Below are 12,717 nucleotides of genomic sequence, written 5' to 3'. Positions count from 1 at the left end.
ATACATACAAAGGATTCACTATTTAAATCACTTCAGCTTTCAAATACTCACAAGATTTTCAAAAGGAACCTTACAACATTCTGGTGCTTATGAATACTGGATTATTTTTTTCTCTAGTGAATGGTAGAAATAAGGACACACACCTCAGTAACACTGTTAATGTGACAATAAGCCAGCAATTGTTTCTGTAGGGAACATAAAAGCTCATGCAAATGAGCAGGTTGGCTGTTTTCTGATGATGATGTACCAAGTAAAAATTTATCACTGTTTTTTTCCAGTTCTCCAAAGGCTTGATCCTATTAAGAGAAAAGAGGGAAAAGATAACAATTAACTCTGCTTCACGTGCTGTAATACTTTATTATCACCTAAAAAGAAGCATTTTTATCTTTACTATGTCCACCTGTAACTACTGGAGAAAATGGATAATACAAAGTGTATCATGGGATAAATAAACTTGAAATTCCATTTGTTTATGATGTCACAGGAGTGACTGTGGTAGCTATCAGGCAAACATTTCTTAAAATGTTTCTTTCACATGGAACAATGCTTTTATGTGGGCCTGATATTTTTGAGTCTGAAAGATTTTTAGCCTGCTAGCAGCTGCTAAAAATCTTTCAGACACAGAAATATCAGGCCCACACACTTTTATTCCTCACAAGGCTAACTAGATTAAAAAAAAATCACTTCCTAATCTAGCTTCCAAAGCACAATGTGTTAAGGAAAAATTCCTTAGGTTCTGTTGGGGGCTGATGCATAAGGTATTTCACATTAGAATTCCTGTTTGCACTATCTAGGATGGCAATAGAAGGAGAACATAGATGGCTGCTTAACTTCCTTTGGAATCCTTTGGAATCCTTTGGAATCCTTTGGAAAACCTCAGTCAGTTTTAAGCAGCCAATTCAAAGCAGACAGCTCCACCTTGCTGACTGAAGGAGGTCTAGAAAAAAGAAAACACTGCCACCCTGCACTTAGGAGCTCCACACTGTGTCAGGGAAGTCCAAATCTCTGATTTCTTCTCTTTGTTGAATTCAACTGGCTGGTTGAATAAAAAGCTTAATCAGTGATGTGCTCTCACGCTCCCCTACACTCTCTAAGGCAAACAATCTGGCTGACACACTGTGTTTAATAAGACCTGTTCTTACTGCACTATTACAAGGTAGTTACCACCCTAGTGGAGTTAATTAAACAGATTCATACTCCTGGTGTCTGCTTATTGTTCCCTGGTGGCCGAGATTATACTGACATACACTGCATACAATCAATTTATTTCTTGTGTTACATTTTCTCTTCCCAAAAAATCTGAAGCCAAAGCAAGAGCAATAGAAGAGTCTAATACAAAACCAGCTGCATTTACATTAAGTCACGTTAAACAATAAATATCACTATAGCAGTATCAGAATCACATCATTAGAGATGATTTAACTGACTTTAGTCCACTTAAGGACAAATACATGTGGCACTGTTACTTTAGATAAACAAAATGAGCATAATTTCCTTAACATATGGGGGGGGGGGGGGGGGGGGGCGGAGGGGGGAGAATAGTAAACCCTTCAAAGTATCAAAGATTAATTCTAATTTTAAAAAAAATTAATATGAAGCCTGTACATACTGTATAAAATCCCAAGTTTCTTAGAAGAGTCTTCATTAAGATTTCAGCTAGATGAGTATCTGGATGACTGCTCTGGACAGCATATGCTTGATCAGAAGGGTTGCCATAGCTGATACACAAAGAGGAAGTTTCTGTGGTATCAGATGGGGAGCTATAACCAAGCAGGGAAGCTACATGGGTGTGATCCTGCAAGCTTGTCAGAATGATGTCCAATTGCATTCTCTAAAGAAGAATGTTTAGACACAAAGTTCACACTTTGTTAATAAACATAAAATAATGAGCTAAGAAGAAAAAAAGGTACCTAACGAAAATATTCTAATGGGACACAGAAATAAGCTGGAGGCCTTTACCAAAATACTCCAGGTTTTCCTGAAGATATGCACTATTAGAGAATGGATAAATATACTGAATTAGATTTACCATGGCTAGTAAAAACCTGAGATTAAGAGAGAGAGAAATCAAATTGTCAACATGGTGGGCAATGAAGGTAAGACACTGAACCAAACACTTTTCCCAGTATGTCCTGGTTTTCTGATCATTTGGGAAAACACGTGGGAGACACACAATTTCTCTACACTGTTCATAGGAAAAAGGATACAAAAAAGAACCTTGCAGTCATCTTTCCAAAGTAGGGTGAAATCCATGTAGGAAAAGCATTATACAAGTATTCATGCCAGAAAACACTTAATTTTCCCTTACCAAGGCTTGTTCAATAATCTAGTATTCAAAATTATCTATCTCTAGGCTTGTCTGGATACACTACCACAGCAATTCCTAAGCTCTCTGTAGTCAACCTTCACTTGAGAAAATGACCAGTGCTCCCTGCATCACTCCCTTCTGTTTTAGCCAGTCTGCCCTACAGATTTTGTTATGCTGGGGTTTGCACTGCATCTCTCCAGAAATGTGCTTGCCCTCTGCAAATGAGGCTCGCCTCATAGCTCAAAATGTTCTCATAGAAAAACCCAAAGCAAACCACAACTGCTCTCAGGCATATTTTTACTTGACCTTACCTGTCCTTTTGATAAGCTTTCCCACCTATCAGGACCTTGGGGCAGAAGAGAATGTAGCAATTCCATTCTCTCTCGCAATGGAGGAAGTAGCATAGTTGCTCCAACTGACAGTGTCTCAATTACAACCTAAAATTAGAGCAGCCGAAAATACTTCTTCAGTGGAGAAGGGAAATAATCAAGCCACCTGTATCCTTAAAAAATACCGTACATCACACATGATATATCCCAAGTATTTGCTTAATTTCTTTTAATATCAGAATTCTACCACACAATAGCACACTAATCTTTTATGCTGCGATGCAAATGTGCACTACATTGAAGGACTGAAACAAGACCAACGAAAGTTGCTCTTTCCTATAAGAGTGCATCTTAGGAGAATTACTCAACCACAGTTGAGTCAGTTACTCAATCCACAACAATAACGTTTCAGGTTCATTATTACAGGGAAGAATAATTTAGAAGTTATAAAATAAGGCAGTTTTTTGAAATTCTTATGCAAACATTCTTTTCTGCTTTCAGATCATAAAACAGTGATGGGGACTACATTTTTTAATTTTAGTGAGTAAAACTGCCAAGTCAGATTCGTCCAGAAAGTCTGATAAATACCTGGCTGCACAGAAAAAGAACAGAAGAAAGTAGTACAATTTTCACATGTAAACAAGGCATTACTTACTTCTTGAATTTCATCAGGGACAGAAGAGTCCATCAGTCTGAATAAGAGATTTCGAAGAGGACCAGCCTGCCGGCCAAGAATGCTGGTGGCTACACCTCCAGCCAGTGCAAGTGCAAGGTGGTTAGAAAGCAGCTTCAAACACAATTTAAGAAAATTGTGATGTTCCCTGTAAAAGAAATATGTATCTGTTAAATTCTCCTATTATTAGCATTACTCCCTTCCACTTATTTGTGCACTAAGCTTTTAACTGTTCCTTGATTTTTCATACCAGAAAGGCAAGTAAATTCCAACTGGGTGCTTAAGGAAACTCCTCTGAGAAACTTACTACCAATCCCATTAAAAGAACAAAAACTGAAACCAGAATATAGAAGTGTCTTTGTGGACAATGGCTGTAAGAGGAATTTACTTTAGATTAATAGTCTCATGAATTATGAGGCAAAGCCATCCCAAAATACAGAAATAAACAAAAATATGATACAGAGGAAAATAAAAAGACTTTTAAAAAAATAATTTTTCTCTCAGAAAATTTAGGAGTACAACATTCAGATTAAAAACAAAATGTCAGGATATTAATTTCTTGTCCTCTTAAAAAAGTTTTGAAACACTGGTTACAGGAGTACAAACTGACAACACAGAAACAGTAAATACATTTCAATTCCATAGAAAAATGTGTTGCAAAGGAAAACTCAGAAGTAAAGCATTTAATTCACTGCATAATGAAAATAAATTTCAGACTAAAGATCCTGCTACATTGGAGACATTGTAAAGCTCCTTTGTTAAACAACTGCATTAGAGTAACTCCACACAGATGACCCCTGAATAAGCAAGTAAACCAGACTTATACTCGTTAGAGAATAGATTAACTAGGGCTAAGCCATGCACCACTGCTGTAAAGAAAAAAACAAGTATAAAAGTCTGTGCTATATATACCTTGATGAAGGAAAGGGAAGAGGAGGAATTTCACTGTTGATTTTGTCACAGTAGTGCTCAAGAAAAGAACGAAGATGTGAAAAGGTACTTTCTTCAAGATCAACACAATAAGGTCTGTGCCATGCCACAACTTGCCTGCAATCAAATATCAAAGAAAATTACCCTCTAGAAATCTTTAGCTGCTTTAATAAATTAATAGTTTAAACAGGTTCAATACTACTGAATACACTTAACTACACCAGCTTCTTTCTTAGAGCAAACTAATACAACTATGACAACTTCCTGATCCATGAAGGTATTTTTTGCACTCTTTTCTGTGAATCTCTTTACAATCAAACGCTGCACATCTATGGACAAAAATACCTCAATGGCATAAATCTGAAGCCATATGCATTTAATCTGATTCATGCAAAGGCTGACTAGTACTCACAAAGCTGGTTTTAGTACAAATGTCAGAGACTTTGATAAAATGCAGGGAGAATTCAAAAGGAGAAATAGCACTTAATTCTATTGGAGTCTCACTATTTTCTTAGTTGATAGGTCCCTTGAAAACAAGGGCATTTTAAGTTCTTCTCGAATTATTGTCCAAATATTAAGTTTTTCTGTTCCTTTGTGTTAGTCCATACATAAAAGTTGAGCGGTTTACTACAATCACTTGCAAACATCTTTGGTGTAAAAGTACTATTTATTTGAGTTATTGTATATTAATAACCAAAGTATTTATTTAGGTACCTATTTTCAGTTTAACATATACAGAAACTTTTTAAGATCTTTAAATGCAGTAATTTATCTGAGCTTCCTCTTTCCCAAAATCTCCTGATTAGTGTATATTTATTACACTAAAAGAAACTTCCTAAGCCATAAAAAATACCCCCAGAAGCAACAAATAAAAAATACTGAGTTGTTTCACCTCCCACTGATTACCTTGTCAATATTTAGTAAATAGAGGTAGGTTTTGTCTAAGTACGTGTAAGAAAAATTCATATATAAAGAAGAAATGTTCAAATACATGGTGCTAATACATTTTCACTTGTACCATGCCATATGTAACATTTTAGAGGAGGGCAGAAAGAGGAGAGGAAGATGACTTTCCAGACCAAAACATTACAACCAGAATGCTCGACACACATGATGTGGGAACACCTCCAGGAAATATTTAAATATATCCCAAAGTGGACTTGCATAAGAGAATAAAATTGTACCTGTCCCAAATGTCATTGTTACCTGTCCCTTGGAAGAGCTGTCCAGGCAAGACTATGGGATGTTCCTGCTGAAATCTGTTGAATCGCAACTCCATCTAAACCACTTACTTTCTTTGGTTTAGTAATGGGGCCAGTAGAATTTCCCTGACCACACTGTCCCATTGAATTGTTACCCCAAGCATAAACTTCATTATCTATAAACACAAATAAAGTAGAAAACAAAAGCTGAGATACAACTGCTTTTGATCAAGAGGAGAATTATGTATTTTTACAGCTTACTCTCTTTACCATGAGAAAGTGCCAAACAGTGACTGTCACCAATGGAAATGTCAACAATTCTGGTAGCAGCCAGCTCTTCAATGAGCTTGGGTCTGAGAGCAGTCGCCTCCGAAGAGCCACAGCCAAGGCAGGCCCCGCAGCCCCACGCATAAACCTGGAGCAAAGGAGCCACAGAACAGCTGCAGGTCATACTTGTGCTACTGCTGAGTTTAGGAAACAACATCCCAGCAAACCACCTGCACAATGACTGCAATTAGACTTTCAGCACAACTGAAAAGTGCACAGGACTTTCCTGACTGAACACACATCTCACACAGTGTGCATTCCTTCCCCCAGCCACCGAGGGGCCACAGAGCACACCACTGGGGATGCTGCTGCAGGAAAACAAACTATTAGAGTGAATGTCAACATTCCACCGCATCTGAGTCACAGAGCTGAGGGTGGGGAGGCCAGCTGGGTTACAAGTGTGGAAATGCTTATTGAATGACATGTATCCATCATGCTGGGAAAGGCCCTTGTTTGCCATCTCAACATTTACCTCCAAGCCCTCCTGAGATTTTTCAGACTAGAAATAAAACTTGCAGTTTACACCTATATTCTAATGTACAAATACATTTTAAAAAACTATTAAATTACTTAATCACCTTGAGTTGTTTACTATATTAAAAATTACAAGCATTTCAGTGCTGTTTGTTTCTTGAATCTAATTTGATTTTACACTGGTACATTTATTAACCTAAAATAATGACTAAGAAAGAATCTTGAAAAGTGTGGTTTAGATGACTCAGCACATTTTGAAATACTCTTGTGCATTAGATACATCAATCTCTAATCAAGAGCTTCAATTTGACTTAAGCACCAGTTGAACATTTTCTCAACAGTCAAAACAATAAATATTAAAATAATGTGAACCCAGACCCTCTTCACCAACTCCCATAATTTGAGTGAAATCTTGGTTTTGCCTACCTGCCCTGTTGATGTCAAGGCAAGCGAAGACTGACTTCCAGCACAAACTTTTCGAATAAACATTCCTTGCAAAGCTTCTATAACTTTAGGTTTATATACTCTATTTGTATCACCATGACCAAGCTTGCCTGCAAAAGGAGGAAACATAACTGGTAGGTATTTTCAATGGATATTGAAATGGTAGGTATTTTCAATTAAATGCACCCCAAAAGAGGGGTTTTTTTGGATTTCCAGAAATGTCAGAGTGGATTTTTTAAATTAAAACCTATTACAATTTTTATAAAACCTATTCTCTTTCAATTACAATTAGTAATTAGTAATTACAGACTTGAATAAATATATTTTAATTATAGTCTATTTTAAAACTAAAATACTAATCCCAGGCAGTTTATATGTAATAGTTTGTAGGACCTGTCGTATCATGAATGACCTTATTTGAAAGTCATCAGCACAGCATTTTTTCCACAATTGTTCATCCATACACTGACCTTTCTGCACTGAAACTCCTCCCATGCTGAAAATCTTTTTTTTAACCCTATAATCTTGCAGGTGAACTTCAGATATTGTATTTAGATTTTTAAAGGATCACTTCCTTGAACAGCTACCGAACAAATAAAAACCAGAACCAAACTGCAAGGAGTACTGAATAAGACAACAATTACTACCAAAACATTTGTTTTACCCACCATTGTCTCCTCCTCCAAACGACCACACTGTTCTCCCATCTTTGGACAGAGCTATCGTGTGTGAACTGCCACAGGAAACCTCTCCTACATTGCTAATATCTTTTACTAAAGTTGGAATGTTGCGGCTGTTGCTGTCACCATGACCTAAGGAAAAAAGAAAAAAAGTATTTTCTTTTTGTGAAAATTAAAATGCTACTTCTGTTTTACAATCATAAGATTTTGCAAATTCCACATGTATTACAGTCATCACAAATTCTGACGTCTGCCAACTTTTTGGGAAGATTCATAGTAAGGTTTGGAAGACATCTGTTGTAAAGTTAAACATTTAATCTTTATTACATACTCCAGAACACCTGTTCATATCTCACTGCCTCTAAAACTTACGATTTTCTACCTAGCTGAAAAGAAATAAAAAGAATTGCTAGTACGACTGCCTTCAATATCAGCTGATGAGGTAGCCAGACTTCCCAATACTGGGCAGCAGGTGTCCTGTACAGCGTGAGGAAGCTGCTGGAAGGACCAGCCCTCTGTCACTCCTGCACATACTGCACACACTGAATAGACCAGCCCCTTAGCTGCCTTTAGGCAACCACAGTTCTAACGGGTCCTTTCTGCAGAAACCAAGTACGTTATAGCTATCACCTACTTTACAATAGGTTTTATTCCTACTATTCCAGAAATTCTGTGGATATGGAAGGAAAATGGAGAAGAGAAGAAAATTAATATCACTGGTATCCATAACTGATGAAATATGAACAACTTCCTATTTCACTCAGTGAAATGTTACTTTCTAGCTATGTTCTGGAACTCGCCATTGCACACTCCAAGACCCACAAAGGATATCAAAACTCCACAATAATCTAAAACTCAAAGAGAACATTTCCACAATTCCCACCAAAATTCCAGTTAAATGTCTAACACAGAGTTCTTTTCATAACAACAGTGATACACTCAGAACTTATATTGATTCCTGTGAAAGCTGTGACTGTCAAACAGTGTCCTCACTTTCCACCCCTGCCATTTGCTGGCTTTTTACCCCTCTATACTTGATGATTGTGACATTCAAAGAAAAAGAAAACAGAAGGTAACTAAAGCCCAACTTTAAATAATTTTCTGTGCAAAACCTATTCTGAACCTGCTCAAGAAGGATAGTTTTATACCAGGCACAGCAGCTGTACAGCAAAGATGCTGAAACAGACAAGTGAACTTAAGCAAATAGTAATACAAGGTTTCTTGTTTCAGTTAAATTTAACTTTTTAGATGTATTAAGGTAAAAGGACACTAAGCCATTCTGGAAAACTTAACATCAAGTATCCTTATTATAATCAGACCCCTGATATTATTAGTCAGTTATTCCTGACTCTTCAAAGATTGTGATTCTACCATCACACTAGATGAGATTTATCCAGAATTCCAGTTTATTTAAAATATCTACTGTTTACATTCCAGTGGCACTAGTAACCATATAGTCTTATGAATAAATAAAAGCAACTTGCCTTGAAATGAAAAATCTTTTTACAAAATCTCTGTAAAATTAATTGCATTAAAAACTGCATTAAAAACTTTTAAGAGCCTCTGCACTTGTCAGCTGTATGCACACACCTGAGTATATGCATATGTGTACTTAGAGGGGAAAATTAGAGAACAAGGGAGACAGATGTATAAAATCTTTACTAGACACAAGAATTTTCCCGAAAGCATCTAATGAAATTTTCAAATTACCTAATCTTCCAAAGTCTCCTTCTCCCCATGTGTACAGCTCTCCATCTTCTGTAACAGCAGCACTGTGTCTGTAGCCCGCCGATACACATACAACCACCTACGTTACATGCAAAGAGAAAGATGAAGTTTTTACACAAATCAAGTGGGGTGTCTGAAGGCTTGGGAGAGTCAAGTTTCAGAAGGAATCTGCCTAAACTAACTTGTTCATTCACATGGATTATGTACACACAATCTTTGCCATCTTTTCTGTTTATTTGATAAGGGGAAATTAGTACATAAAAAGGCAAGTTTATATGTAAAACTACTAATGCTTTATTTATCAAGCAGCTTTAGCATCATGATATCCTAGTCTTACAGGAGAAAAATGCAGCATCAGTGGATGTTTAAGACACTAAACAAGCTGTATGTGAAAGCCTCGATATTGCAGCAAGCAAAATTGAAACTGCAATTTTGAATGAGTTTGACTTAGGACTATGAGAAGCTTTCCTGACAATGCCACTGCCCATAAGCTCTGGTGTTTTGCTGAAAACAAACCCAGCCTCAAAGAGAAGTCTAGAAAAGAGACAGAACTTTTTCTTAGGATTTTATCTATTTCAAACTTTATGCAACATCCCAGCTGAACAGAACAAAAAACAGGTGGTATTCTATACAGAACATACCTTCCCTTGCAGGGGACCCTGAATAAGTTTGGGATATTTCTGAGTTGAACTATTTCCATGTCCCAGTTTTCCGTAGTCACCATCACCCCAGCTGAAGACTTCCCCTTCTGTTGTAAAGGCTAAAGTGTGACCATCAGATCCTTTTGAAGATGACACCTTTTTAATAGACCTGTGAGGCTCAAAAGTCAATTTTTTCAGTGTGGACTGATTGTTGGAATCTCCCAGTCCCAGTCTCCCATAGCTGCCTTTCCCACAGGCTCTAACAGAACCATCCGTAGAAATGACAAATGTACAGTATTGTCCAGCTTCAATCTACGAAGAGAAAAAAGAATGTAATAGAGAAATGAAGAGATTAGATAAATCCAGAATTTACATATAGGTCTTGAAGTCTGTATTTTTTAACAGAATTTCAGGTTTCTTCAAATAACATGCTGCAAAAATTAAAATCCTAATCGAAAATTAATTTGGATTTCAGCAAGTAGTAAAACTAAAATTCTTGGGAAATATGTTATGATGAAATCTATTTTCATAACAGAAATCTATTTTCATTAGGTATGTAAACAGTGATTATTTTATTTGTATGTCTTCTACATACTACAGAACTTGGGCTGCATTCAGATCTCCAAAACTCACAGATGGAAATACTAATTTTTTTAAAGGCAAAAAAGACAAAGTAACAGCATAATAAAGCACTGTAGGTTTTGCTTAATTTTAACTGGTACCAAGCAGTAATATTACAGAAATACACCAAATGCTAAAAATCCACTCACTTGATACTATAAACTTTAATTATGTGAACATAAAAGAAATAAGATTAAAAGCTTTTAAGAAAATAAGAACTTGCTCCTATTGGGAAGTCAGTGCTCAGCTGAGGAAAGACTCAACAGCAAACAGACCAACACAGAAATCATTCCCTACAGGAATCTTAACACAGCTGAAGTGCAGAGCAGGTTCTATTTGAGGCACAAAGGCACATCACAAAACAGCCCCACACAGGTGGCCACAGCCCTATTTAATGAGAATTAATGTCTTCATACAGATAATCCTATAACCATCATCAATGAAGGCTAAGTAGAAAAATCACATAAATTTGTTGTACAGATGTATATGGTACAATTAAAAGAGTAATCCACTCATTCAGATCATGCATTCCATTCATGTGTATTAGTTTTTTTTTAATGTTTTTAAAGTGTGCACCTGAATGCACAAACTTGCTTTATGAGGTCCAGTCCTGCTATCCATTGGAATATAAAATACATCAGTGACGTCCATAGAAACAAATCCAGGAAACGCACCTAACTTGTCTAGTGACCAAAAAGTGCTTTTACTTAAGTCAACACTGCAAAGCCAATATAGTACCAGAAAAGCAAACTATTATATTCTGGGTCATGCATCAACAGAAGTGCTCATTTGCAACTGCAGAATCTGTGACTGAGAGCAGAAAGAGCAGGTACACTGATGTCCAGAAAGCTAATTATGGTTGCTGTGTCAGCAGCTAGCCCAATTTGGAAGTTTAAACTTGGCAAGCTTGGGTGTGCAAACCACCAATCGAAAGGAACATGGAGTGGTTAAGACACCTTTTAACTAGCAATAAAAATAAACAAAACCAACAAAAAATAAAACCAGAACAAACAAATAAAAACCAAAACAAACCCACCAAAAACACTAAAGGCAACTACACTTGTTTCCACAGAGCAAATTAGGTAATTCAGTCATTCTTGTTACATGGATATTTATCTGTGTGTGTCACTAAAAACATACCAGAATGTTTTTCCTAAGCATCAATAAAAACTAGAGAGATATTCTCAGGAAAACCTGTGTGACCAGTTCTGAGAATCATCCCTTCATTACAACTGGTCACTCAGAAATAAAGTACTATTTTCAATTTCATACTGTGACTATGAAGCTGCTGAATGTTACATAATGTACCACTAACAAATGTCACTCACTGTCTGTGCATCAGAAAAGCTTGGAGCAAGCTTGGGTTGAAGTATTTTCTCTTGAGTTCCTTCTACCAGCTGGTGACTGCTGTTACTGCCCCACACATACACCTCACAGGTCTCTGACACGATGGGAGCATCGCCAGTTTGAATGCTGTCAGGGCTGGCACATGTCCTTGAATAGTCTGAAGCCATTCGACAAACCTGTTCAAACCAGAGATTTATTACACAGTAGCATTTTATATTTCTTCCTATACAGACACAGTATAGGAAGTCACAGTGTTTAAAGCAGCTTTAACCGCCCCACAACATGGGAACTGCCTAAAATACAAATCACCACAACCGCCTCATTAGCTTGCCCAAATGACTGTGTCACTACATCTTTATTTTCCAGTGTTTTTTGCACTTCCTCTAAACTAGAATAATTTGGCCAAGACTGGACCACACCCCCTTGTGCATACCAATCACATGTGTGAGGAAGAAGTAAACTACAATAACTTTAAAGGTTTTTTTCAAGACATACCTCTTCAAATAAACACAGAGCTGCCTCATACAGAGAACATAAGCCATCAGATGTTCTAGTAGGCTCCCTCCATTGACTTCGATCAGCAGATGATCCCTACAATGTTTAAATGTTGTTATTAGGAGAAACACCTTTCCAGTACAACAGTCCACCTGAACAAAAATACATCAGGGATTTCTTCTTATCGCTAAGCAAAAATGAATGGCTCTTTCTGTAACCGTAAGTACACTACCTCTCTCCTGAGCTGTGATACCTGCATACACTTCAGGAGAACAAAACTGTCACAAGTGCTAGTCCAACATTTTTACTGATTCAGTCTTGTAAAAGTATCTGGGTTCAAGTTATTTCACCCAAACCTATTTTGTAATGAAATGCACGTTATTTGTCTTTAAAGTGAAAATTAATTTTAAATTACTAATGGTAATTAATTTTCTGTTCACATATCTTTCATATTTTGGTCTCTAATTGTATATATAGGCCATAACCAACAACAAATAAAGTTGCCCATCACAACATTT

The 12,717-nt window shown here is 36.8% G+C and overlaps 1 protein-coding gene across 1 annotated transcript in view; it reads right to left on the bottom strand.

Annotated features, from left to right (window-relative positions):
* Window positions 1-12,717, bottom strand: part of HERC1 (HECT and RLD domain containing E3 ubiquitin protein ligase family member 1) — an 83,205-nt gene that overhangs the window by 56,004 nt on the left and 14,484 nt on the right. Inside the window, 13 exon segments of the mRNA XM_066328792.1 lie at window positions 144-296; window positions 1,610-1,831; window positions 2,620-2,745; window positions 3,293-3,458; window positions 4,223-4,357; window positions 5,447-5,618; window positions 5,713-5,857; window positions 6,670-6,797; window positions 7,356-7,499; window positions 9,078-9,174; window positions 9,737-10,048; window positions 11,686-11,880; window positions 12,200-12,295. Of these exon segments, the coding sequence (XP_066184889.1) occupies window positions 144-296; window positions 1,610-1,831; window positions 2,620-2,745; window positions 3,293-3,458; window positions 4,223-4,357; window positions 5,447-5,618; window positions 5,713-5,857; window positions 6,670-6,797; window positions 7,356-7,499; window positions 9,078-9,174; window positions 9,737-10,048; window positions 11,686-11,880; window positions 12,200-12,295 (2,091 nt within the window).

This window comes from Sylvia atricapilla, chromosome 13, assembly GCF_009819655.1.
Source record: "Sylvia atricapilla isolate bSylAtr1 chromosome 13, bSylAtr1.pri, whole genome shotgun sequence".
Classification (NCBI taxonomy): domain Eukaryota; kingdom Metazoa; phylum Chordata; class Aves; order Passeriformes; family Sylviidae; genus Sylvia; species Sylvia atricapilla.
This window is presented reverse-complemented; position numbering and strand designations above follow the sequence as displayed.